A 27,719-nucleotide genomic window follows, 5' to 3' on the forward strand; every position below is an offset into this window, starting at 1 on the left:
GTTCAATATCCACCTCTATCTTTACCATATTCACCAAAATGATGGAAAAATAATTACACAATTTCAAGTAAGAGATTGAGAGTTTTCTAAGAAGTAAAATTTTAAAAATACTTCAATAACATCTCAGTTTAAAAGGCAGATGTTTGTTTTATATTATACTTTATCTACATTTTTTTTACTATAATCAGTAGAATCACCAGACATCACTAGTTTACAAATATAGATCTGTTTCTTCTACATCTAGATTTATTTTGCTAGCTAAGAGATCTCACTTGTCATTCTACTTTGGTCTTAAATGAATTATCTATATATAATGTCTCTAATTTTTTCTTAATCCACTCAAACTTTCTACAAAGCAAATTATAGTTTCTTTCTCTGTTCTACTGAGACAGCTCTTTGGAAGAAACTAGCACCTTATGCTTTTTCTAGTAGTTTTGCTCCTTTACCTTCTGCTATGCTCCATTAGAGATTTCTTTGAAACTCTATGCTCAGCAGATATAGTTCTGTTTTCCTTTCACATCCTAACTAGGTGGCCTTTCTATATCCTTGTCACTACATCATTGCTTTTTTCCTCTAAATATTCTCCTCTGAGCAGCTATCTCCTTCTATGCTTACCTCCCTGTTGATGATTTCAGAAAATGTCTATTCTTAGTCTTTCAAAGTTCACTCCCACACTTGCAACTATCTAAGAAAGGACTTCCATTCATTCAATAAAAATTGTTGAGGTCCTAGCAAACACCAGGCACTGAAGTAGATGCTAGGAATAAATTAAGCAAGACATGCCCTCATGAAGCTTCTAAAAAGGAGAGAAGAAAAAGACTAAACAAACCACAAATTGTGGTAAGAACTTTGAAGGAAAACAAATACAGGGCCAATTTAAAGAATGACAGGAGGAAAGATTACCTCAGATAGACTAGCTGCAGAACCCCTTCCTATGAAACTGAATTTTAAGTTTCAGTGAAGAGTGAGCAGCATGAGGAATGAGGTAAAGGGTATTCCAGTCAAAATAAATAGCTTGTGCAGACTTTGGGCAAAGAAAGACCAGGGTAGCTGTTCCAGTAAAGGTGAGTGGAAGGGAAAGGCATAAAATGAGGTTAGAGACAGAGGTATTACAAACCTCACGAAGGAGTTTGTGGATTTCACCCAAGAGCTATGGTGAAGCTATTGAAGCAAAAATCATATTGCGTTACATTTAAAGGTCACCACTCTAAGTGGAGATTGCTTTTTGTAGGGTCCAAGAAGCTGAATTAGGGGACTTGTTTCAGTAGTTTAGGTAAGAGACAATGACTTAAGACTCAAATGATGATTTAATGGGGAAAAATGATCATATCTGAGTTAGAGTTTGGGGATGTAATAAACAGGACTTGAAAATGAACTGTAAGATGTGAGGGAAAGGGTTAAATAATAGATGACTTAAGATTTTTAGCAACTGAGTGGATGCCATTTACTGAGATAAAGAAAACTGGAGGATTAGGATTAGACATGAAAAATTAAAAAAGTTCTATTACCTCTAATGTAGCTGTTCCAATATGGGGTTTGGGGAATGGGGTGGTAAAATGAAATTATATAGTGTCAGTATAAGTTCTGGAATGGTGATTAAGTTCTGAGTTATAACAGGCAATAGTGTAGCCAAGAGCCCAGCTTCTTTCTCTGTAAACTCAAACTGCAACATTTCAGGCAGATACAAGAATTTGATAATGCAAGAAAAAGGATAACCAAAAGAAAAACACATTCATCAGATGTAAGAAGAAATGGTAGGGAATCCTACCCTGTCCTCCACTGGGCCCATGGCCACTACATGGGGCATGGCCTTACAGCCAACTGGGCTGAGAGCCAGCCCTGCCTACTAGCATGCCCAGAGTAGTCAGCCAGATCACAACAGAAGGGCACACAGATACTAAATATGGAGGTTGCCCCTAAAGCATATAGCCCTGATGACCAGAGAAGAATGTGTTTCTGGGTCCCCTAGGATGTCTCCTACGTAAGGCTACTTCTACAAGAGAGGGGAATGTAACTGAACTATCTACCACATAGAAATAAACACAGAGAATTGGACAGTATGAGGATATAGAGAATTACATTCCAAACGAAGGAACAAGACATAACCTCACAAAAAGAACTAAATGAAGTAGAGATAATTAATCTACCTGATAAAGAGTTTAAAATAATGATCATAAAGATGCTCACCAGAAGTAAGAGATGAATGGATGAACACAGTATGAATTTCGGCAGAGGTAGAAAATATAAAGAACCACCAAACAGAGCTGAGGAATACAATAACTGAAAAAAAAATACACTAGAAAAAAATCAACAATTGATTAGCTAGTACAAAAGAACGAATCAGCAATCTGGAAGACAAAGTAGCAGAAATCACCCAAGCTAAAGAGAAAAAAAAAAGAATTAAAAAAAGTGAGGATAGTTTAAGACATCTCTGAAACATCAAACATACTAAGATTTACATTATAGGGATCCCAGGAGAAGAGATAAAGGGGCAGAGAACTTAGATCTGAAGAAATAATAGCTGAAAAATTTCCCAACCTGGGAAAGAAAACAGAAATCCAGGTCCAGGAAGCTCACAGGAAACTAATAAGATGAACACAAAGAGGTCCAAATCAACATGTTAAAATTAAAAATGCAATATTAAAGATGAAGGAAGTAAACAGCAAAAAGAGAAAAGCAACTAGTTACATACAAGGGAACTCCTATAAGACTTTCAGCTGACTTTTCAGCAGAAACTTTGCAGGCCAGAAGGGAGTGCACAATATATTCAAAGTAGTGAAAGAAAAAAACCTACAACCAAGAATACTATCAATAAAGATGGGGTAACAACATTTATTATCAGACAAAATAGACTTTAAGATAAAGACAATAACAAGAAACAAAAAAGGACTCTATGTGATGATAAAGGGATCAATCTGGAAAGAATATATAACAATTATGAATGTAAAGCACTTAGTATAGGAGCACCTAGATACATAAAGCAAATATTACTAAACATAAAGGGAAAAACTGACAATAATACAATAACAGTAGGAGACTTAGCCCACTAATATCAATGGTCAGACTATGCAGACATAAAATTAGGAAACACTGGTCTCAGATGACACACCAGACCAGATGGGATTAACAGACATATGGAACATTTCATCCAAAATAGTAGAATACACATTCTTTTCAAGTGCATGTGGAACATTCTCCAGGACAGATCATATGCTCTGCCACAAAATCAGTTTCAATAAATTTACAAGACTGAATTCATATAAAACATCTTTTCTGACCATAATGCTATGAAAGTGGAAATCAATTACAAGAGAAAAAAAGCAAAAACCATAAACACATGCAGTCTAAACAGCATGCTACTAAATAATCAATGGATCATTGCAGAAACCAAAGAAGAAATTAAAAAAAAATCTGGACACAAATGAAAATGCAAGCACAATGAACCAAAATCTCTCGGACAAAGCAAAAGCAGATGTAAGAAGGAAATTAAAGCAATACAAGTCTGCCTCATTAAACAAGAAAAATCTCAAATAAATCATTTAATCTTACACCTAAAGGAACTAGAAAAATAAGAATAAATACAACCTAAAGTTAGAAGAAAAGAAACTAGTAAAGATCAGAGCAGAAATAAATGAATTAGAGACAACAACAAAAAAGCCAGAAAAGATCAATGAAACTAAGGGTTGGTTATTTGAAAAGATAAACAAAATTGATAAACTTTTAGCCAGATGCATCATGAAAAAGAGACAGGGCCCATATAAATAAAAGCAGAAATGAAAAAGGAGATGAACTGATACCACAGAAATACAAATGATTGTAAGAGATTACTAAGAACAATTATATGCCAATGAAGTGTACAGCCAATAAGAATTAGATAAATTCCTACAAAGGTACAATCTCCCAAGAATAACCTGGAAGAAATAGAAAATATGAACAGAAATTGACTAAGTAATTTAAAAACTCCCAACAAACAAAACTCCAGGACCAGATGGCTTCTGGTAAATTCTATCAAACATTTAGAGAAGAGTCAATATCTATTCTCCTCAAACTATTTCAAAAAACTGAAATGGAGGGATCACTTCTAAACTTATTCTACAAGGCCAGAATTACCCTGATACCAAAACCAGACAAAGACACCACAGAAAAAGAAAATTACAGACCAATCTCACTGAAGAACATAAATGCAAAAAAAAACTTCAATAAAAATATTAGCAAACCAAATTCAACAATACACGAAAAGAAGGATCATATACCATGATCAAGTGGGATTTATCCTAGGGATGCTAGGATGGTTTAATATCCACAAATCAATGTGGTACACCACATTAACAAATCGAAAACTAAAAATCATACGATCATCACATTAGATGCAGAAAAAGCTTTTGGCAAAATTCAACATCCATTTATGATTAAAAAAAAAACTCTTAACAAACTGGCTATAGAAGGAACATACCTCAAGATAATAAAGGCCATATGTAAGAAATCCACAGACAACATCATACTCAACATTGAAGAGCTGAAAACATTTCCTCTTATACCAGGAATAAGACAAGGATACCCACCATCACTACTTTTATTCAACACAGTATTGGAAGTCCTAGCCACAGCAATCAGACAAGAAAAAGAAATAAAAGGAATACAAACTGGATAGGAAGAAGTAAAACTGCCACTGTTTGTAGATGACATGCTATATACAGAAATCCCTAGACTCCATTAAAAAACTATTACAACTAATAAATGAACTCAGTAAAGTTTGCATGATGCAGAATATCCAGAAATCTGTTGCACTTCTATACACTAATAATGAACTATCAGAAAAACAAGTTTAAAAAGCAATCCCATTTAAAATTGCATTAGAAAGAAAAAAATACACAGGAATAAATCTAACCAAGAAGGTAAAATACTTATACATAGATAACTATAAGACATTGATGAAAGAATTGAAGATGACAACAAATAAATGGATGGAAAGATATATTCCATGCTCATGGATTGGAAGAATAGTCTTAAAATGACCATACTACCCAAGGCAATCTACAGAGTCAATACAATGCCTACCAAAATATCAACAGCATTTTTTCACAGAACTGGAACAAATAAACATACAGTTTGTATACAAACACACACAAAAAAAACCCCAAACAGCCAAAGCAATCTTGAGAAAGAACAAAAAAGCACAGAGGCAGGTATCATATACTCCATGATCTCAAGCTAAGGCTGACTCTTGAACAATCATAGATATCTTCTCTTCCCACCTAGGTCACAAAAAATCCTTAAGAATAGGAATCAAGTATCAAATTATCTGTGTATCATCTATATCAGAAATGCATATAAAAATGCTTTATGATTTCTTGATCATTAGATCTATTTATCTATTAGGATAAACAGAAGATAAAATGTAACTGGAATCACATCATAATATTCAAGGAAAACCAGAGATTTATGATTTTTCATATTTTAATATTTTCTTACTTGAAAATGAAAAAAGTTACTTTTTATATAGGTCTTCTCAATAGCTTCAGGTTGGTAGTGATTCCAACATAGTTATTGTTTAAAATGTTTCGCATTTCACTATTCTGTAGTTCTCTATTGGCTCCTGATTAGAATACTTAATTCCTACCTTTGATAATCTGTGTGTTTAATGACCCACACCTACTAGAAAAGGCCACTTAAAATCAATGCAGGACCATTTTCAACAGGAGCAAAGATAGTTAATAAAAATATTACTATAGTATAGTTCAGATCATTAAATTATTTAATAGTTTTCTTACAAACACATCCCAAATACTCACTTACCTCTTTCAATTATAAAAGCAGCTAATGAGTTGCTACATTTCAGATATTGTGAATGATTAGAAATTAGTTGATTAAATGTTTCTTTAACAATCTGTGAAATCTTTGCAAACTGAATATGTCTCCCTTCTAGAAAAAAAAAATCAAATGAATTTGAAGAACACTGTGCTTTCTCCCAGAGGCCCACTATTATTTCTTTTATAACGTTTTGACTGAATGGGTTAATAGTTTATAGAGATATGTATGAAAATTTATAATTCATGTCTTGACTGAGATGTTAAAGTGTTCCACTCATACTGAGCTTTTTGGATAGCTTCTTGTAAAAAGATGTGTTAACTATTACATATTAGGAGATTACTAATTAATATTTGATGAAATATTAAAAAGTCACACAAGACACAAGACAATTCTCTGTTATATAAAACTGTCTCACACTGCTGGACAAGCAACATCTCAGTGAATGTCAGCAGTCTTTCCTAATTATTGTGACAATCAAAATACACTCCTTAGTATGTGCCCCACTGAGAACCACTGCAAAGCACTTAGTATTTGCCCCACTGAGAACTGCTGAAAAGAACTAAGCACTTACACTCTTGATATAGTTCCATGTTCCCACTAAAAAACATTCCAAACTTTGACAGGAGATAGTTTTAAGTAATTAGGATTACCATAGAAGTTATAACCAAAAAAATATACCTCAAAAGTTACTCATGGATTTTGTTTTTTTAGTATGACAGATCTTGAGGTTCTGAGAGAGTGCCTTGGCCATCTGTTGCTTTGTGTGTGTATGTCTGCATATTCCTAAGGAAGAACCATTACTCTAGAGAATGAGAAGTTACAGAATCACTTAATATAGTATTTCTCAAAGTTGAGCTGTTTACTAAACCACTGATAGTTCCTGATGTTGCATGATGGTTGCTAAGTAGTCTAGCAAACTGTTCTCAGTCCATCTTATCTTCAGAGGAAAAAAGTAATGAAACAGCTTTGCTCTCATGCACTGCATATACATATGAAGTGTATAATTAACTATAGTTTTCACAGAAATCCTTTGTATCTGCTTAATAATTACATTAAAGAAGCACACAAATGATAAAAATTTAACATTAGTAGTCTCAGCTAATGTAACTCATTTCATAGGCCATTTACATATTTTTGTTTACTATTTGTCAAACTGGAATGTTTCTTTGTTAATATCATTAATGCTCTCTTCTTGGCAAAAACAGGTAAAGTCACAGTATCAAAAAGAGTGAAAGAACATCACAAACATAAATACAAAATGAAACTGAGGGAAAGAAGAAAGAACTACTGGCTATATCCTTTTATCTAAGCACAAAGCATACAATGTGAAGGTGTAAATTATTACTATAATTGTATGCTGGCATGTATTTCACTTAAATTGGTAAAACCATCAACATGTGGTATAAAAATTAGTTTTTTGTGTTCATGTAGTAAAAATATGAATAAGAAGTAATCAAAAACTTGGCTCTGCTTATTACCAAAAACTTAAAATACAGGAGAAGCAATTTGTTTAATGATATTTTAAAATTAAACTTTTTTTCATTGAAACAGCAATACAAGAGATATGTATTCTGAAGTTTCCCTCTCCAAATGCAACCACTATTACCAATCTGGATATTCTGATAAACAACAACATAAACAAATAAATAATATACATCACTTTAAAAAATAAAAACTGGGGCTTGTTAAAACCCACTTTTTGTATTTACTTGGTCTTGGGCATCATTCAAGGGTAGATATTAGTGTTACCTCCTTCTTCTTCATGGTTCAACAGAATGAATGAACTATAATTTATTTAATCATGTTCTATATAGATAGCAGAGTCAGCAATTATTTTGTGTAATGATAGAACAGAAAACTACACTGCAATTAGTACTGACAGAACAAGATTACATGTGTGACAAGAAAATGTTTTGCTGTATATTAAAAAGGTTGTACTTGAATATCATAAAAAACATCTGAAAGTTAACAGCATCCATCATGATATATCTTTTGACCTAAAATTTGGTGTTGAAGGAAGTAATGAATATTGTGAATATAATCAAATTTTAGTTACTATATCTATCTCTTATTGGCACACATGTGAAGGAATAACAAGTAAGTGCAATACCATTTTTCCTATATATACGTGCTGGCTGCTGAGGAAATAAAATGTTCTCACAAATAACTGGAAGTGAAGAATGAGATAGAAAATACGACATAGATAATGCTAATTAACACCATCTCTTTGATTTCAAGTTGCTAATTTCAAGTGATCTTTAGTATCAGGAGTAACCTGAACCTATCTTCAGAGCCAAAACATCCCTATATTAAGTGAAGACACAGTCCAGTAAAAATAGGGCAAAGTAGACAGGCTGTGAAATAGTGATACCCTACATAACTGGCCCCAAAGGAGCTGTTCAGGAGATTTTCTTGAGTCTTAAATCTTTTTATCTTCAAATCGGTAACATCCAACTCCTGTGTTTACCCATAGCCTGAAGAATGCTTGCTCTCCCTTTTCTGACTGACAGAAAACTGTCAGTTTTTAACTTTTTAACTCCTTACCTGAGCCTACCAAACCTGACTTTTTAAGCATAGTACTTCTTTAAACATATTGTGAACCACATATTCTTTCTTCCTCATAGATTGATGTTTTCTCAGGGTAACAGTAATCTAAATTACTTGCCAATCACTGACATGGGATTCGATCCCACTATTTATCAAAAATGTCCACAGAGGTTGAAAAGAAAGACTAGAGCCCCTTCCCATATCCACTGCCGTTAGACTGATTACTCACTGCCCTTCCGTTCCTCAATTCCTGTGACTGTTAGATCAAGTGACTATATTTAACTAATTGGAGATTTTGCCTTTTGAATGTGCCTATTTTCCCTGGTCTGGTCCTTTTAATCCAAACAAGCACACAAACGTACACAGCCTTTCTGTGTCTCAGAAAGACAATGGAAAACCAAGCTGGAATAGGTATAAAAGTGTTTTCAAATTCTAATCCTCAGACCTGAAAAAGACAAAGAAACACTCTTTTTCATTTTAGTTATATAAATACTCTAAACTTTGAAGTGAAGTGTTACTATCATGTAGGGAGTATACAAATTAAGGATAATTTCTTGTTTTTCAGGGGATTCACAATCTAACGGGAAAAGCATACAATAATTACCAAATAATGTTGAGTAAAATAAAATATTATAAAAAATAATAGCCCTTAACTGTTTGTAGCTCACAGCGGAAAAAAAACGTGACAATGAATATATGTATGTTCATGTATAACTGAAAAATTGTGCTCTACACTGGAATTTGACACAACATTGTAAAATGACTATAACTCAATAAAAAAATGTTGAAAAAAATAGTACTGTTTAGTGAGCACCCTACTGTGTGCCAGGCATCAATCTAAGTATTTTACATGTATAAATAATTAAATCCTTACAACTATCCTATAAGGTAATTATTGTTGTAGCCATTTTACAGAGAAATTAAGGTGTATAGAGAAGTAACTGGTCCTAGGTCACACAACTAGTAACTTCAACTGCAGTTACAGTTTTCTTGGGCTTGAGTGCCAACTAACATTAAAAGAAAGTGAACAGATTAATTGAAATGAATACCCCAACCATCAAGCACCAGAAAGCCACTGGCTTTCATTAATGACAATCCCACCAAAGCAAAGAATTCTCAAAAAAGCAGTTACATGATATGATGAACCATCTCTTTATAAGAAAAAAGCCATTTCTTCATCATCATTCCTTTCCAATTTTATTATTTCTTTAATTTTTAGCAGAGTATGGAAGGAAATACTCCTCTTTGTAGAAGTGTGACAGGTTTGAGTAAAAATAAAAACTAATGTATATTTTCAGACTTATGCATATTTTAATTACATGTTGTTATAATTTTTAATTCAGTTAATCTTCTTTAAAAATTATAAAGGTCTTTCCTACCATAATGTACTTTTGAAACATATACTGGCTCAGGTGGGGCAAGAGGTTCGGCAGGAATAGGAGGAGGACCTGTAAACAAAAGTGTAAGGAAAAATGAAACTTCAGTGTTCCAAGAGCAGTTATCATACTATTCTTTATAAAATAGCAATCCAAGAATGATCATTTTTTACTGTATACTTCTGCCAACTCTAGGCCATCAATTATTTATTTGCTCAGCCTTGCTACATGTCTTTCCTATATTGAAATCAATTATACAAACACCAAACACATGTCTGGGTTCCCTAGTCTTATGCTACTATATAACTTGCTTTGTAATAGATGCAACATTCTGAAAATCACTTAACTCAAACTCTGTTTTGAATGCTTATGAACAATTTCATATTTACAGTAACAGCAGGTAAACATTTAAATTTAATATTCTACCAAAAATTTAATAACTAAAAATTATCATTTTAATCCTATTTTACCAGAGTATTTTCTAAGGGAATACTTCAAAGTTCTCCAAGCTTTCAGTCTCAATCAGAGAAGCAATGGCTTTCCAATTTGGTTCCTAAGTTAGGGAATTCAGGAAAAACAAGAAAGAAACATGACACTAAACCAAAGGGACAAAAAACGATAAGAAAAGCTTAAATGAGAAGGCTCCAAGAGAAAAGGTTCGACTAGTGTAGTCAGTATCTCTCAAGAATCATTCAAAAAGACAAAACAAATAGAACTGCTACTCTGGACTTCATTTTGAGTAAAACGGGAAACTAGCTGAATACACAGAAATCAGCAAAGAAAGATTGACAATGTCATCTTGGGGTTCACATTAGTTAAGCAAATGTTGACTATAGTTAGGTATATACACTCTGGACTTTAGATAAACAGAACTTTAAAAACTGAGAAAGATGGATTTTTTTCTCATTTACTCAGTGAGTAAGGATCAAGTGGAATTAAAACTAAAGATACTAAAACTAAAAATACTAAATCCTATTTATCAAGCACAATACTTTCAATTAATAAGAAAATGTGACTGTATAAGTTGGTTTGCATTTTGAAACACCATACACAAATAGGCAGAAGTTGGAGGACTCACACTTCCTCACTTCAAAACTTAATACAAAAGTGACAGTAATCAAAACAGTGTGGTATTGGCATAAAGACAGACACACAGACCAATGAAACAGACTAGAGACCCAGAAATAAATCCTTACATATGTTGTCAAATGATTCTAAAGAAGAGTGCCAACACCATTCAATGGGGGAAACAAGAGTCTTTTCTATAAATGATGCTGGAAAAACTGGATATCCATATGCAAAAGAATGAAGTTGGACCCTTAGCTAAAAATATATATATAAAAATTAACTTGATATGGATCAAAAACCCAAGTAAAAGAGCTAAACTATATAACCCTTAGAAGCAAACAGGGGTGAAAAGCTTCATAACACTGGATTTGGCAATGATTTCTTATATATAAAACCAAAGGCACAGGAAACAGAAGAAAAAACAGAAAAATTGGACTTATTCAAAATTAAAAACTTCATAAAAGGAGAAAATATTTGCAAATCATATTATCTGCTAAGGAAGTGTTATTTGGAATATATAGCAGATGCCTAAAACCCAAAAGAAAACCAAACAATCCAATTCATGAGAATTGGACTTGAGTATGACATATCTCCAAAGAAGATACAAATGGCCAATAAGCACATGGGAAAAAAAAATTTTGACAACGATGTGGAAAAAGAATCGTTGTGCACTGTGGGTAGAATGTAAAACGGTGCAGCCATTATGGAACACAATATGGCAGTTCTTCCAAAAAAATTAAACATAAAATTACCATATGATGCAGCAATTCTACTACTGGGTATAAAACCCAAAAAACTGAAAGCAAGATATAAAGAGATAGTTGTATACCCACGCTCATAGCAGCATTATTGACAACAGCCAAAGTTGAAGCAATTCAAAAGTCCATCAACAGAAGAATGGATAAACAAAATGTGGTTTATGCATACAACAGAATTATTATTCAGCCTTAAAAAGAAAGGAAATTCTGACACAGGCCACAACATGGAGAAATTTTGAGGACATTATGCTAAGTGAAATAAGTCAGTCACAAAAAGACACATACTGCATGATTTTACTTATATGAGGTAACCAGAATGGTCAAATTAATACAGACAGAAAGTAGAATGGTAATTGCCATGGGCTTGATGAAGGGGTGAATAAGGAATAATTGTTTAATGGGTATAGAATTTCAGCTTTGTAAGATGAAGAATTCTGGATATTGCATGCACAACAAAGTGAATGTACTTAACACTATTGTACTATTGCTATCAGTACTATTGGATTGTACACTTAAAATGGTTAAGACAGTAAATCTTATTTTTAAATATAGCATTATAAGAAGTTTACATTACTTTCACATTATTAAATGATTTTTTAAGAGGTGCTGAAATAGAGCCAGATTCATTGTGTCAGACAGTGTTAGATTTTCAAAACCTATCATAGCATCATTAATCATATTGCCCTTGAAAAAAATCAGGGCAAAAAAGTTTTCCTATAGTAAATTTAAAAAAACTATATTTTTTAAAACACCATGTACAAAATGTGAAAGAAGATATACATGAAAATTAATTTTGATGAATTTAGAATTAAAAAAAATTTTTAAGTAAGTTTTTAAAATTAAAATTTTACATTATGAATGTGGAGGAGACTAGAAAAACAAATGTAAGGTTAACAGCTAAGAAAAAAAATAAATACTCAACACTTACTTCCATATCTCTCCACAAGAAAGAAAAATAAATTATTAAACTTGGCTGTCTAAGACAAACATTTTAAAGAAGAAAATGTGGCTCGTCATAAGTGAAAAGATGACCTTATTACTTCCAGGCTTTATGCCAATAAAAAAGTTTTACTAAACAACTTCTAGTCATAATTAAGGCACTACTGGCAATTTTTGAGAAGACGGTGAATATAAAAGTGGCATCAGTGATAATGGGAAAATGCTACCTTAATTTTCACAAAGGGAAGAGATAAATGTTTGGACACTAAAAATCATTGCTCACACGGCAAAACATCTACTAGCCCTAGACAAACATTTTGAAAACCCTTAGGGAAAATGCATTTATCGTGAGAAGCCAATCATAAGTATCCTTTTCTGGTAATTAAATCAGATGCTTGGGAAATTCTATAGCTCAGTTTTAACTTGATTTCAACAAAGCATTTTAGTTCCCTGAAGGTAGAGGACAGGGCTTATTTGTTTCTGGATTCCTGGTATTTACCATAGTCTCTGAACTCAACACATTCTCAAAACACTGATTTATTGATTCAATTGCACGTTATAGTTGAAAGGAAACTGGGAAAATATTGCTGGGGACATAACTAGGTGGGTTAATAGCTGATAAAATAACCACATATAAGGAATTTCCATTAATAAACTGCCACCATGTTTAAGACACCAAAAACATCATACCTAGCTCTAAAAATTTTAATAAATCTCAAAGATAGTGAACAGAAATATGAAAATTAAGAAAATACTTTCCTAAGTACTTATTAAATCAAAAGTATGACAAACTATTTGAAAACAACAAAAAAGACTACATATCAAAACTTATGAGATGTTGCAAAATAAATCATTTTCAACTATTAAATAATGGTTTTAACTAAACAATAGAAAAATTAAAATATATGAAATAAGAATTGAACTTAAAGAAAATAACCTTAAGAAAAGCGTTACAAAAGAAATAATAAAATAGGTTACAAATTTTACAAATCCAGCAGTAAAATAAATAGATGATTTGAATTTAAAAAGAATTTACTGCCACTGTTTAAATCAAAGTTAAATGTTTTTCTTAAGTTGCCTCATTTATAGTTAACCAAAATGTAATCTAACATGCAGTCAATATTGACAAAAACTGTTTCTATGCTAAGTTTACTATATTCCTCAAATTAATAAATATTTAATAAGAACCACTGCCGTTTGATTATGTTACTCCTCACCAGGTACTGGTTAAAAGCTCTGCATGCATTATTTATTTAATCCTAATGTTAGACATAGGAGGTATCTATCCTTGTCTCCATTTTTCAAGTGATGAAACTTAGGTTTAGAAGGCAAATAACTTGTCTGTCCAGGGTCAATACTCAATGCTTAGCAATCTAATTCCAGAGTTTACACCCTCAATCTATTTTCCATGTGACCTCAAACCATTATTTTCTCAAATAAATCCTGCTACCTCTTTGTTGTAGTTGACAAGTAACCCTTCATTAACGTAAATCTTTCAGGTGACTCTTTCTGGAAAATGATACATTTTACAAACTCTACTTTATAATCAAGAATATTTACCTGATGTTTCTGAAATTCTTGATTCAGGTTCATCCAATTGTAGAAGCTCATCAAGAGCTAATTTTGCTGCATTGGATCTAGACTCCTTTTTATTTTGTCCCAGTCCAGTCTTGTATTGAATACCATCCACCACAGCACAAAAAGCAAAATACGGTCCCATGACATTACCTTAAAAAATAACTCAGAGTGAATGCTGTAATACTTCACAACATGATCCTGCAAAAGATGTCTGTTACATAGGAAAATATTCCAGTACAAGTGTAGAAAACTATCTCAGCCTATCAGTTTTCTTATAGGGCCAATACAGTTTAAAAGCAAAGTTGAGTGGGCCCCTAAGCTAGTTCTGAGGAATCCTTCAAGTAGCTGTTCTGGTCCCAGATTTAGCATGAACAGTAGGGCCAGCTTCAGGGTACATGTCACGCATGGAGCAATAGTGTCTTGCATAGTGCCTGGCAATGGTAAGCATCCAAATACCTATCAAATGACCAATGAGAGGTAAATGTGGAGCCTCTAGCAACGTTTCTCTTCTTTCAAACTTCAATATTCATAAAGTTGAATTTCTCCTACTCTCTGAGTGCCTCAGTACTGTTATAAGCTCCAAACAGAAGGAATCCCTGTGAAGAAATCTTATGCTCCTATCAGGGAGTCATGGTAAGCAACTACCCATCATAGCCTTAGAGTGGTAGGGGGATTCTCAAGGAAAACCGAAAAATAAGTAATAATAAAAAATATGCTAAAGAATTAAACTGAACGTCAAGTCATTCAAAATTCTCAGAAAAATTACCTTTATACAATTAATTGCATTTACCTTGTCTTCCTATCTGCCTGATGAAATAGAATCATTTACATTAAAAGGCCAAAGAATTTCCTGGTTCAAGTTTTACTTGCTGGTATTCAGACTACAGAAGGTCTTTAAGAAACTTAAGTCTCCATTCTGGTTACGTTACAAATGGCTATGTACAATGTTACTCCACATAAGCCTCATTATTATTTTATTATCTTATCTTTTCACACATTACATTAACTGCTGGGTTTTCCTCTAAGATGTACACCAAGATTTTACAAGCAACTCCAGACTGCATCAGAGTAAACTGCTTTCCTTCCAACATTTAGGACCTGTTTTCCAAGTTCCTTCCTTCATGATCAGCTGGGTTCCAAACCAAATTTACTAAACCTTAGACTATTTTATACTTTTAACAAGTGGCCCAGATGATTCTAAAGTGGGAGGCACCGCACATCAAATTTGTTAGTGAGTACTGTGTCAGAGCCTTTAAGCTCCATTCTATTTATATGTCAGGTTCTCAAACCTTACGATCATCTAAATCCATACTAAAGAGCTTGTTAAATACTGATTCTCTGGTTTTTCTACCAAACCTACTGAATTAGATTATTCAACTAGTACTATGCACATAAAATGAGCACCATTAACAATCACTGAGTTGTATTTTTCAGTAGTTTCTATTCAGATCAATGAAGATTTGCCCTAAAAAATTTTTTTTTAACTGTGACCAATAGTTTACATTTTCCAAGGGTAGTGGAGAAAAATGGAGGAAAGCAAACTAGTTATACAGAAATTCAGTCCATTGTATTAATCACATGAAGTAATCCAACCTATAGTGACAGGATCTAGAAAAACTCCATCTTCTATATTAAGACCCTATTTTTGTCACCTGTTAATTTACTGTTATTTCATCCAAAACAATGACTAGAAACTTTGTTTCAGTATGACAACATTTACTAAAAATCTCGAAAGCTTTAAATTCTTTGCAAAGATACTAACTCTGAGACACCCTACCAGCAAAAGTTAGTATCAGGAAGAGAAAATTAAACAAAACTACCTGATTGTGTGTGTATAAATATACACACAAGTACCCACACTTATATACACATACACAGATTCTTTTTTAAAAGATTGTGCTTTGATTCTCATGCTTTAAGCCTGTCAATGCCTCTTAAGAGCACTTTATTCTCTTGTCCCTCCACTTTCCAAAAGTTTTTCCACATCACTAGTCATAAAGTGACAAAATCAGAAGCTTCTTCCCATCTTTTACTAATCTGTACTCCTGCAGCCTTCCACAGACCCAGTATGGTAACAGATTCTTCTGGTGGGAGAGCAGTTTAGTAGAGAATGGAGAAAACAGAAAAGTTTGCAGAGACTCAATAATGTGCTATTTTCACTTCTAATTTTTAAATTTCAGAAGCCAAATTTGACCATAATTTTTGTTAGGCATCATTATCACAGAATACTCATAAAACAATCATAGTCCAAATATGTAATATTCACACAAAAGCATGTTTGTGCTATGAGGAGTACTTATTTACACCTGAAAATCTACAAGGCTGATAAAATTTCCATTAAACTAGCCATGTATAAAAAGAAAAATTCAGTGATTGTAAAAATTTTGTATAAGTTAAATGTAGAGGCTTAAATGGCTAAAGAAGTATGAACATAAAAATTTCTTAAGTATACTTGCCAAAACATACTAGTAGTTATCTAACTCCAACATTAGGTAAATAAGGAAAATAACCAAATTTAGTACTACTTATATACTTTGCTTTTAATAGGAAAGTATTTCCCAGTACTGTAACAACCAGATACAAATTTGCACTTGCCTGTTGTTACTGTTTCCTTAAGGTCAAGCTGAACCCGCTGCATTTGTGCAAACTGGTGCAAGGCTGACACAGGATTTATCTCTCCACGCTTGTATTTCATTATAAATTCCTTAGGTATTTTTTTCGGAGGAAGGACAGGATTTGAAATAGATGAAAGGCCTTTGGAAAGCAATGGTTCCGGAAAATTACCTAATAATAAATATTTATGCTTGTCAATTTGGTTAAATTAAAAAAAGAAGAAGACAAGTAAAACACTAAACTCTTCCCTAAAACAGAAGATTTTTCCAAGACACAATCATATGTGTTTTTCATTAAAAATAAGTTTCCACTGCTAAAGAAGTGTAACCTGTTACCGGATATATCTTTTGGAGTATTAAGACTGTTTGTATTACAAAGTGCTCTCACTGCCGTATCATAAGGGATATCAAAGTATCATAGAATTTTAGCGCGGCCAAGTTCTTCAGAGGCTCTCTAAGCCATTTCTACACATGACATCACTAAGGCCTAGAACGTAAGACAGACAGATTTGGGGCTAGAACCCAGTTTCTGCTTCCTATTCACTATTTTATATAAACTTTCACGTTGAATTCAATCGGATTTTTAAAGTATGTTTGTCTCTGCTTTACACAACACTATGCTAAGTGATATGTGGAATATAAACCAGTAGAAGTCCAGCTCCGTTCCTTGAAGGGGAAAACACAGCCTCACCTCAAAAAGGCAAGACACGCTGGAAATTGTTTAATCTCATGTGGTAAAGAACAATTAAGTGAGCAGCCAGGGGAAGGATTTCCAGTGTTGGGAGTCAAATTCAAGTTTTAGTCGGTACATGGCCACAGGTAAACGGATATATATCCAGGAAACATTTAAAGCAGAGGCTCAATAAAACTTACTGGCCATCCCAGAATCATAAAGAATACAGGCATTATGACAAATGTAAAAGAGTTTGTACCCGTCACTTGCGTAACCTTGGATGCCATATCCGACAGGCTGTAACTCTCCGAGGAGTATCCTGCAGGTGTAGATACCGTCTGGGCTGATGGCTGAACTGGCAAGTTCTTTTTCAGCATCTGAGCAAAGCTAGGGACCCGAGAACCCTGAAACCAGTCGTTGTTGCCAGACATTTTCTCACCTACAAATTGTAAGAAAATTGGCAGAAAACAAACAAAAACCCAAGGTACTACGTAGACTAAAAATACCCTGAAATAACCACATTCCCATAAACAGCCTTTACATACACACTCACAAGTCAAAGCGTCTTAACTGACGTCATGACTGCTTTGTGACTGGAGTCTTTCAGGTTTTTTTTGTTTTTTTGTTATTATTATTATTATTTTTTTTTACAGAACTGTCTCCTAAATCCCTCCCCACAGCGTTACCACAAAGAGGAAGAAAAGAATGAGCGACCTGTAGTGAAGAGCCCTTACACCTACTCGGGGGTCAGGGAAAAAGAAAGAAAAGAAAACAAAAACATGAGACCCGCAGCAGCCTGTTGGCAGCCTCCCAAGTCCCTGCCCAACTCCCACCCACCAAAATTGTCCTTCTTGCCCTGCTGGCCGGACCCCGCTGGCGGGTAGTTCTGACTGAGCCGCAGACAGGGCCGCAGGCCTGGGGCTCGCCGGCCTGCCGCTGACGACGACGCCGTTGCTTCTCCCCGCTGGCCTCAACCTCTCACTTCAGACCGCTTGGCGTGAAAGCCACGCGACCAGCGCTGCGTCTTTCAAAAGCGGTCTCGCGGTCTCGCGGCCTCGCTGCAGGGGCGGGTCGGACGCGCCTGCGCCTGCCGCATCCAATCACCAACCGTCTCTGCGGCCCGCGCTCCCACCCCTGCGCATGCGCCAGCGCGTGCCTGCCGCGCTCCACTGCCTGCGTCGTCTCCAAGTGGTGCGACGCGAGCGTCGCGCGCGTTCAGGGCCACGTGATGCCCGCGCAGGTCTCGTAGCGTGGGTGCTCAGGCCTATTGGCTACCTTCGGTGCTGGAGAAGGTGGTTATGAAGTCGCGCAGTTGGGTCTCGTCACTCTCCTGGCTGATGCCCTGCGCACACACCTCCTTCTCACCCTGCCTTTCCCTCTCCGTCCTGACAGAGCGCTGTAACGCGGCCTCCTTATCTAGTGGGCTTGGGGGGCTGTCCTAGGGGAACCTATATGTGTGGGTGGTTTCTATTCTTTTTGTCCTAATTATTCTCAAAGGTTGCACCTGTGGACAAGGTTTGGCCTTACGGTGTCTCTCCTGTTTTCAGAAAAAAACATCCTGGACTCCTGCAGGAGCCTCAGTGGTGGAGCCAAGCAAAGAATAATCAATCATGAAAACAGGTGAGGGCGTTCAGAGCTAATGGCTCTAATATAGACGTGACAAACCCAGTATAGGTGTTCTCAATTCTTTACTCTTGTGAAAGTTGAAGGAGGCCCTAGTGGAGGTGTTAGTTGATAGATCGCTGAAAATATTTTAAATGGTAAATTACTAAACCAGTTTTGGCATGTAGTCCACAAGGACGTCAAGGAATTGACTGACATTGTTATAACAAAATTTAAATACCCCTCTAATTCTTTTTGTGTGTGGTAAAAGTTTCTCAAGGATTAAATCACTTTTAAATAAGAAATAGAAAACAGCAATAGAATTGATGGGAGTGGCATCCATCTACGGATACATGGGCTAAATGGGAGGAAAAAACAGCCTTATTTCTTTACTCAATGTATTTTCAATAAAAGCAGCATATTTTTCTTTAGTGACTATCAGAATGTGTTATGTTGCTTTGATCCAGTGCTCGTTAATAATTGTAACGATAAAAGCCTAGCTTTTATCCCCCTTTAACATTTATAATCTTTTTCTTACAGGAAATTTAAAAATTAAAATCTTGGTGCCAAGAAGTATGCTAAGAATGGTGAGTAAAACTTAAAAGTACAAAAATATATAATTAGGATCAAATTTGAGTAGAAATAGAAGCTCAAAAAGTAAAAGGAATGGTTAAAAATTATTCTTAGAAAGCATATATGTATAATATTTTATTTTGAAATAATTTTAGAGTTATAGAAAAATTATAAAGTTTCTCTATATTCTTCCATCTAGTTCCCCCTAATGTTAACATCTTGCACACCAATACATTTATCAAAACTAAGAAATTAACCTTGGTGCAATACTACTAACTACACTATGTACTTTATTCATATTTCACCAGTTTTTTAACTAATGTCCACTTTCTGTTGCAGAGTCAGTCCAGGATACTGCATTGCACTTACTGGTCTTGCCTCCTTAATTTTCTGTGGTCTATGATAAATTTTCAGTCTTCCCTTATTTTTCTTGACCTTGATACTTTTGAAGAGTCCTTTTTGGATGTTTTGTGAAATGGTCCTCAATTTACATATACCTGATGTTTTCTTATGGTTATACAAGAGTTAAGGATAATTTGGGAAGACTGCTACAGAAGTCAGGTGCACATCTTGTGGCATATCAAAGAGTATGTGATATCAACTGTTAGTGGCAATGCTAACCTTGATGACTTGGTAAAGGTTGTATCTGTCAGGTTTTTCCACTATGAAGTTACTGTTTTCCATTTTCTATACTCTTGTTAGGAGGAAGTCCGACATACACACAAGGGGAGGGAAATAGAGGTCAACCTCCTGGAGAGAGGAGTATCACAGAATTTGTGAACATATGTTAAAACCACCATATTTATAAATACTTTGAGAGAGATAATTGAGGCTATGCACGTATCCTATTTCACCCTGGAGTCTAATTTTCGTTTTGCCTGAAGCAGTTATTACTGTGGTGGTCTTTTTTTCTTAGATATGTTTTCTCAGTTAAATTTCTTCTTTTTTATTGAGATATGATGGACATATAACTTTATATTAGTTTCAGGTGTAAAACGTGATTTGGTATACGTGTGTATTGCATATTGATCACCACAACAAATCTAGTTAACATTCATCACCACACACAGTTGCAATTTTTTTTCTTGTGATAAGAATTTTTAAGATCTAACTTAGCAAATATACAATACAGTATTATTAATTATAATCACCATACTGTGTATAACATCCCCAGGACTTATTTATTTTATAACTGAAAGCTTGTGCCTTTTGATATTCTTACCTCTTGCTTCTGGTAACCCCTAATCTGTTCTTTGTATCTATGACGTCATTTAAGTGAAATTATATAGTGTTTGTATTTCCCTGTCTTATTTCACTTATCCTAATGCCCTCAAAGTCAATCCATGTTGTCGCAAATGGCAAGATTTCCCTTTTTTATGGATGAATGATATTCAGTTGTGTATATATACCACATCTTTCTGTCTGTTCCTCCATTGATGGACATTTATTTTGTTCCATGTCTTGGCTATTATAAATAATGCTGCACTAAAAATGGGGGTGCAGATGCCTTTTCCAGTTAGGGTTTTCATTTCCTTAGGATAAACACCAGTAGTGGAAATGCTGGATCATATGGTAGTTCTGTTTTTAATTTTTGCAGAACTTCTGTATTGTTTTCCATAGCCACTGAACAAATTTACATTCCCTGCAACAGTGTATGAGGGTTCCCTTTTATCCACATCCTCGCCAACATTTGTTATTTCTTGTCTTTTTGGTAATAGCTGTTCCATTAGATGTGAAGTGGTTATCTCATTGTGGTTTTGATTTGCATTTCTCTGATAGTGATGTTGAACACCTTTTCATATACCTATTGGCCATCTCTGTACCTTCTTTGGTATACACGATTTTAAAAATCAGATTGCTTGATTTTTTTGGTATTGAGTTTCATGAGTTCTTTGTGCATTTTGGGTATTAAACCCTTATCAGATATATGATTTGAAAATATATTTTTTTCCATTCTGTAAGTTGCCTTTTCATTTTGTTAATGGTTTTCTCTCCTGTGAAGAAACTTTTTTAGCCCTATACAGTCCTGCTTGCTTATCTTTGCTTTTGTTGCCTTTGCTTTGGATGTCAAATTCAAAAAAACATTACCAACACCAAAGTCAAGGAGCTTACCACCTATGTTTTCTACTAGGAGTTTTATGGTTTCAGGTCTTATTAGGTTCATGTCTTTAATCCATTTTGAGTTGATTTTTGTATATGGTGTTAGATAGTCGTCCACTTTCATGTGCCTGATTAGGCAAGTGCCACTGCTCTGTCTTCGAGTACACTGATTTTTTCTGCTGTTTCATCTAGTCTGATGAACCCCTCTATTGTATTTTTTAGTTCAGTTATTGTATTATTCAGCTTTGTGATTTTTATTTAGTACTTGTATTTTCTATCTCTTTGTTGAAGTTCTCACTTTTTTAATCTATTCTTCTGAGCTTGGTAAACATTTATAACTTATTTTGTACTGTTTCTCAAATAAATCACTTATCTTCCTTTTTATTAAGGACTTTTTCTAAGGTTTTATTTTGTTCTTTCATTTGAAACACATTCCTTTGTTTCTTCGTTTTTCTTGAGTCTCCAGTCCACTTCTCTGCATTAGAAAAAACAGCCACCTCTTCCAGTCTTAAAGGATTGGCCTCATGTAGGAGATGAACGTTATTGTTCAGCCCTTCCCTAGCTCATTCATGGTTGCTTCTCAAAAACTCTGTGGTTGTCTAAGTAGTCTAGTTTGTTCTTAGTGCCTCTGTATAGTTGAGGGTGTGTCAAGACCTATCAGTGACCCAATGGAGGGAAGATTTTAGTCATTACCTACATTTAGTCTGATTGAAAGCTGAATCCTGAGGTAGAAACTTTGAAAGTATGCAAATATACCTCTTTCAGGGGGAGACTGGGTGTTGGGCTTTTCTGTTTGCCCCCTCTGAGTCTGGGATGCACTGAGTCTGGGATGATAGCCAATTAAGAACTTTTTCTTTGTTTACCGCCATCCCATTAAACCCATGAACCCAACCCACGCACTAGCCACCAGAGCCAGGCTATTAAGAGATGTGTCTTCTGGGGTGCCAGACATGTGCACAGGCTTCTCAGAGAGACACTGGTGATCTGGGGTGACGTGGGGGAAGACATGAAGATAGTGCCACCAGCCTAGCCTCCCTGGTCTCTGGAGAGGATTGCAGTGGGCCCTTATATGTGTGTTTAAGTAGAAACCTGCCCCTCAGGCCACAGTATGAAGATAAACTAATAGGGCTCTTTCACAGTCTGCTGCTTCTCCACTGTGCCCTGGGTGGATAGCCAGTTAATAATTTTGTTGTTACAGTCTTGTGGGACCTGTGAACATAAGCCCTTCTGAGTTCACCAGAGTCAGGCAATCACGAGGTGACCTCTGGGTGGTATGCACAAAAACTAGGGCACCAGACATGTGCACAAACTCCTTTCTGGGAGGTACTTGTGACCTGGGGTGAGGCAGAGGGAGGACACAAAGATGGTGCCTGCTGGCCTCTATGATCTTTGGAGAGTATTTAGGTAGACCCCTAGATGTGTGTTAAATTAGATGCCTTCTCCTTAGCCCAAAGCTTTAAGATAAGCAAATAGTCCTCTTTTACAGAAGGACTGGATGTTTCAGTCAGTTACCTCAGTGCTGGGCCTAGGATGTAGTCACAGTGAGTCCATGCAAACCCTTTCAGGACTGTTTCTCAGTTCACTATGGCTTTGTGTGTCTTGTGGATGCAAGCCCTATTGGATTTCATAGCTAGATGTTTTAGGGGCTCATCTCTTAGGTGCAGGTCTTCAAAGTTGTCCGATGTAGAATTCAAACCCTTTCTCCTTGAGCAGAAGCTTGGAGTTGTGAGTTCCTTACTGACTGTGTGCCGCCACACTAGGGGTGGGGTTTATGGCGAGATTGTGTCTCAGCCTCTTCTGCCTGTGTAGATGTGGGGATTTTTTGGTTGCCCATTGCGTAGGCGTCGCTCAGCTAGTTTTGTGGGTTTTTTCAGAGGAAATTGTTCTATATGTAGCTGTACATTCGGTGTGTCTGTGGGAGGAGGAGAGTTTGGGATCTTCCTATTTCATCATCTGAACCAGAACTTCTACTGTGATGTTCTAATGGTGATTTTCTATTTCCCTCATTCCTTCTACATCTATTATTTGTAATATTTATAAGAAAAATTGTCCCCTTCCCTTATGTATATTCAGTCATTTACACCAGTTTGGAGTCATTTTTTAAATTATTATATGGGTATAATCCAGTACTGTTACTATTTTGTTGCTTTGATTGTCCCAGCTTCGGCAGCTCTTTCATGTTGACTCCTGTGCCCTTTTGACATCTCCCCATTAAAAAAAAAGTATTTCCTTACTTTCTGGCACTATAAGATGCTTGTATTTTTCTTGCCCCAGACCTAAAATTGGCCATTTCTTCAGGAAACCCTGGTTATTTTTCATTGGATAATCATAAAGAGAAGCTAAGATCTTGGAGCTAGTGGTACTTGTTGCTATTGAAGTGTCATTGCTTCCGTGCCTGCACAGAGAACAGAGCTAATAAATACTAACTCATATATACAGACACATTTGTATTTTGGTATCTATACATAAAGATGTGTTTGTACCTGTATGTTTGTTTGTAATCCAACACCACAACATTCATTCTAGATTTCCCCTTGCTTATGTGTGACTTCTTTCTCTCATACCAGGTAGACTACAATAAAAATGACTTTCTAGTGACTGGCTAATCCCATTTTGAGTATTACTTTTATTCAACAAATGTGTATTAAGCACTAATGCATAAGGCCTTATCATGGCAAACCTGCACCCAAGTGGATGATTTTTTAAATAAAGATCTTTGAGAATTAGGAGAAATCAGTTATTTTGGGTAATTAAGATGGCCTATGATAGTTACCATCCCCTTCCCATCTAAAACTGTATCAAGTTCTGTTTTAAGAACTCAGATCAAAACACATTATTTGCAAGCTTTTATCTGTGATGGTTTTGGTTTTTTCATCAATCTGAGCGAGAGCCTTGCTGGGTAGAGTATTCTAGATTGTTAAGCTTTCCCCCTTCATCGCTTTAAATATATTGTGTCACTCCCTTCTGGCATATACAATTTCTGCTGAAAAATCAACTGATAACCTTTTGGAAGCTCCTTTGTATCTCATTTGTTGCTTTTCTCTTGCTGATTTTAATATTTTCTCCTTATCCTTAATTTTTGTTCATTTGATTACTATGTGCACTGGTATGTTCCTTTTTGGGTTGATCCTGTGTGGAACTCTGAGCTTCCTTGACTTGGGTGACTTTTCCTTTCCCAAGTCAGGGAAGTGTTCAGTTATTATCTCTTCAAAAACTTTCTCAGGTCCTTTCTCTCTTTCTTCTCTTTCTAGATCCCCTATATTGCAAATATTAGTTTGCAGGCTTCATGTTATCCCAGAGTTCTTTCAAACTATCCTAATTTCTTTTCATCTTTTTTTTTTCTGTTCTATAGTAGTGATTTCCACTGTCTTTTAGCTCACTTACCCGTTCTTCTGCCTCATTTAGTCTATTCTTGGTTTCTTCTAGTATGTTAGTCATTTCAGTAATTTTATTCTTCAACTCTGTGTATTCTTTATATTTTCCAGCTCTTCGCTAAAAACTTTGCTCTGGATCTGTACTCCTCTTGAGTTCTCTGAACATCTTCTCCATCATTATTCTAAACTCTTTCTTGGATAGGTTGCCTGTCTCCTTATCACTTATGTCTTCTTCTGGGATTTTATCCTTGCCTTAGCCTGGAAGACATTTCTCTGCCACTTCGTATTGTCTACCTTTCTATTTGTATTTTTAGGTAGGTTAGTTATATTTCTTGACCTTGGAGAAGTGGCCCTCTGTGGGAGACATCCTATGCGTCCCAGCCTTATTCTCCTCTCTTGTCACCCTAGGTCCAGGATCCATCCAGTCCCTGGGTAGTGTCTGTCCTATGTTTATGGATTCCTTCTGCAGACTTCGGGATTGTTGTTTTCTTATTTCTAGTATCTGCTAGCTGGTAGATGAGGCTGGATTAGAGGCTTGTGCAGGTTTCCTGGCAGGAGGAGTTAGTGCCTCCACACTGCTGGGTGAAGCTTGGTCCTGGTCTTCTAATAGGTAGGACCATGTCTAGGGGCGTGTCTAGAGGTGTTTGTGGCTTAGGAAGTCTGCTGATGGGTGGGGCTGAAATCCCTCCCAGTATGTTGTTTGTCCTTCACTTAAACCTACAGGCTATTGGGTGGAGCTAGATCATGGTGCTAATGATCCAATCAGGATGTCAGCCTCTAGGAAAGCTCTTGTAGATGAACACTCCCTGAATGTCTGCCACCAGCTTTTATGTCCCCAGGGTGAGCCACAGCCCTCTCCTACCTTCCGAGGAAACCCTCCAAATCCAGCAGGCAGATCTGGCCCAGGTTCCTATGAAATCACTGATTCTGCCCTTGGACCTGATATGTGTGAGATTCTGTGTACTCTTCCCAAGAGAATGAAAGTCTCTATTTCCCCCAGTCCCATGGGGCTCCTAGAGTTAAGCCCCACTGGCCTTCAAAACCAGATGTCCTAGGGTCTCCTCCTCCCAATACTGGAACCCCAAGCTAGGGAGCCTGATGTGCGGCTCAGAACTCTCACTCCTGTGGGAGGGCCTCTGTGACTTAATTGTTCTTCAGCTTGTGGGTCACGCACTCGGGAGCCATGGGGCCCAATTATATCATGAGCATGCCCCTCCTACTATCCCACTGTGGTTCCCTTTTTATGTTTCCAGTTGAAGAAGATCTCTTTTGCTAGGTTCCAGTCTTTTTTTTTTTTTTCCAATGGTTGTTTAGCAGTCAGTTGTGGTTTTGTTGTAGTCACAGGGAGAGGTGAGCATGTGGTCCTACTACTCTGCTATCTTGACCCTCCCCTGGAGTCTCTTTTATAAGGGTACTAATCCCATTCATGATAGCTGATTACTTAATCACTTCCCAGAGGCCCCACCTCCAATTACAATCACATTGGGAATTAGATATCTGACATATGAATTTTAGGGAGACACATTCAGTCCATAGTATATATTTAAATTTAGAAGAAACTGCCAAAACTTTCTAGAGTGACTATAACATTTTTTCATTTCCACCAACAATAAATGAGAATTCCTATTGCACTGCATTTTTACCAGCATTTGGTATTTTGTTAGTTTTTTAACTTTTATTTTAGCCATTATAGTAGATTTGAGGTGTTATCTAATTGTAGTTTTAATATGCATTTCCCTAATGTCTAATGATGTTGAGTATATTTTCATATATCTTTGCCATCCATATACTTTCCTTAGTTAAGTATCTGTTCAAGTCTTTTACCCATTTTCTACATGGAAATTTTCTTTTCTAAGTTTTTATTAAGTTTGAAGAGTATTTATGGATTCTTTATACAAATCCTTCATTGGATATGTGATTTGCATATATTTTCTCCCAGCCTCTGGCTTGGGTATTCTCTTAATAGTGTCCTTGTGACCAGAAGTTTTTAATTTTGATAGTCTGATTTACAGGCATACCTTGGAGATACTGTGAGCTTAGTTCCAGATCACTGAAATAAAGCAAGTATCACAATAAAGTGAGTCACACAAATTTTTTGTTTCCCAGTGCATGAGAAAGTTGTATTTACACTATAATGTAGGCTATTAAGTGTGCAATAGCACTATGCCTTTAAAAATGTGCATAATACTTTATTGTCAAAAACTTCTAACCATCGCCTGACAATGCAGGGTTGCCACAAACCTTCCATTTGTTAAAAAAAAAAAATAGGATCTATGAAGTGCAGTAAAGGAGAGCTCAATAAAATGAGGTATTTCTGTATCAATTTTTTCTTTTATGGTTCATTCTGTTGGTATTGTATCTAAAAACTTATCCCCAAATCCAAGGTCACACATTTCCCCTATGTTTTCTTCTAGACAATTTCATAATTTTAAGTTTTATATTAGGTGTACATTTTTCAAAGTTGAATAAATTTTTTTTGTATAAGTTGTTAAGCTTATGTCCAGCTTCTTTTTGTGTGTATGCGCCTATGGACATTTAATTGTTTCAGCACCATTCAAGAAGACTGTTTTTCCTCTATTGAATTTCTTTTGCACCTTTATCAAAAATCACTTTGACATATTTACGTGAAGGTTATTTTACCTAAAAACACTGGTTACAACTTTCAGTATGATGTTGTAGAGGAGCAGTGAATCAAGACATCCTTGCCT

The 27,719-nt window shown here is 35.6% G+C and overlaps 1 protein-coding gene and 1 long non-coding RNA gene across 5 annotated transcripts in view; one reads left to right on the forward strand and one right to left on the reverse strand.

Annotated features, from left to right (window-relative positions):
* Window positions 1-18,449, reverse strand: part of ADAD1 (adenosine deaminase domain containing 1) — a 66,284-nt gene extending 47,835 nt beyond the window's left edge. For all 3 annotated transcript variants that reach the window (XM_072938104.1, XM_072938087.1, XM_072938095.1), the window contains exons 1-6: window positions 18,200-18,449; window positions 17,622-17,801; window positions 16,673-16,861; window positions 14,060-14,227; window positions 9,738-9,806; window positions 5,797-5,922 (exon numbers count right to left, since the gene is read on the reverse strand). In XM_072938104.1, coding sequence (XP_072794205.1) covers window positions 5,797-5,922; window positions 9,738-9,806; window positions 14,060-14,227; window positions 16,673-16,861; window positions 17,622-17,793 — 724 coding nt within the window. In that variant the 5' untranslated portion in view covers window positions 17,794-17,801; window positions 18,200-18,449. The remainder of the gene's footprint in view (window positions 1-5,796; window positions 5,923-9,737; window positions 9,807-14,059; window positions 14,228-16,672; window positions 16,862-17,621; window positions 17,802-18,199) is intronic.
* Window positions 18,030-27,719, forward strand: part of LOC140685789 (uncharacterized) — a 31,092-nt gene continuing 21,402 nt past the window's right edge. The window contains exons 1-3 of one of the 2 annotated variants that reach the window (XR_012059233.1): window positions 18,030-18,654; window positions 18,910-18,982; window positions 19,505-19,551. This is a non-coding gene — a long non-coding RNA (uncharacterized lncRNA). The remainder of the gene's footprint in view (window positions 18,655-18,909; window positions 18,983-19,504; window positions 19,552-27,719) is intronic. The other variant, XR_012059232.1, reaches the window with a different exon arrangement.

The sequence above is a fragment of the Vicugna pacos genome, chromosome 2 (genome assembly GCF_048564905.1).
Source record: "Vicugna pacos chromosome 2, VicPac4, whole genome shotgun sequence".
Taxonomy (NCBI): domain Eukaryota; kingdom Metazoa; phylum Chordata; class Mammalia; order Artiodactyla; family Camelidae; genus Vicugna; species Vicugna pacos.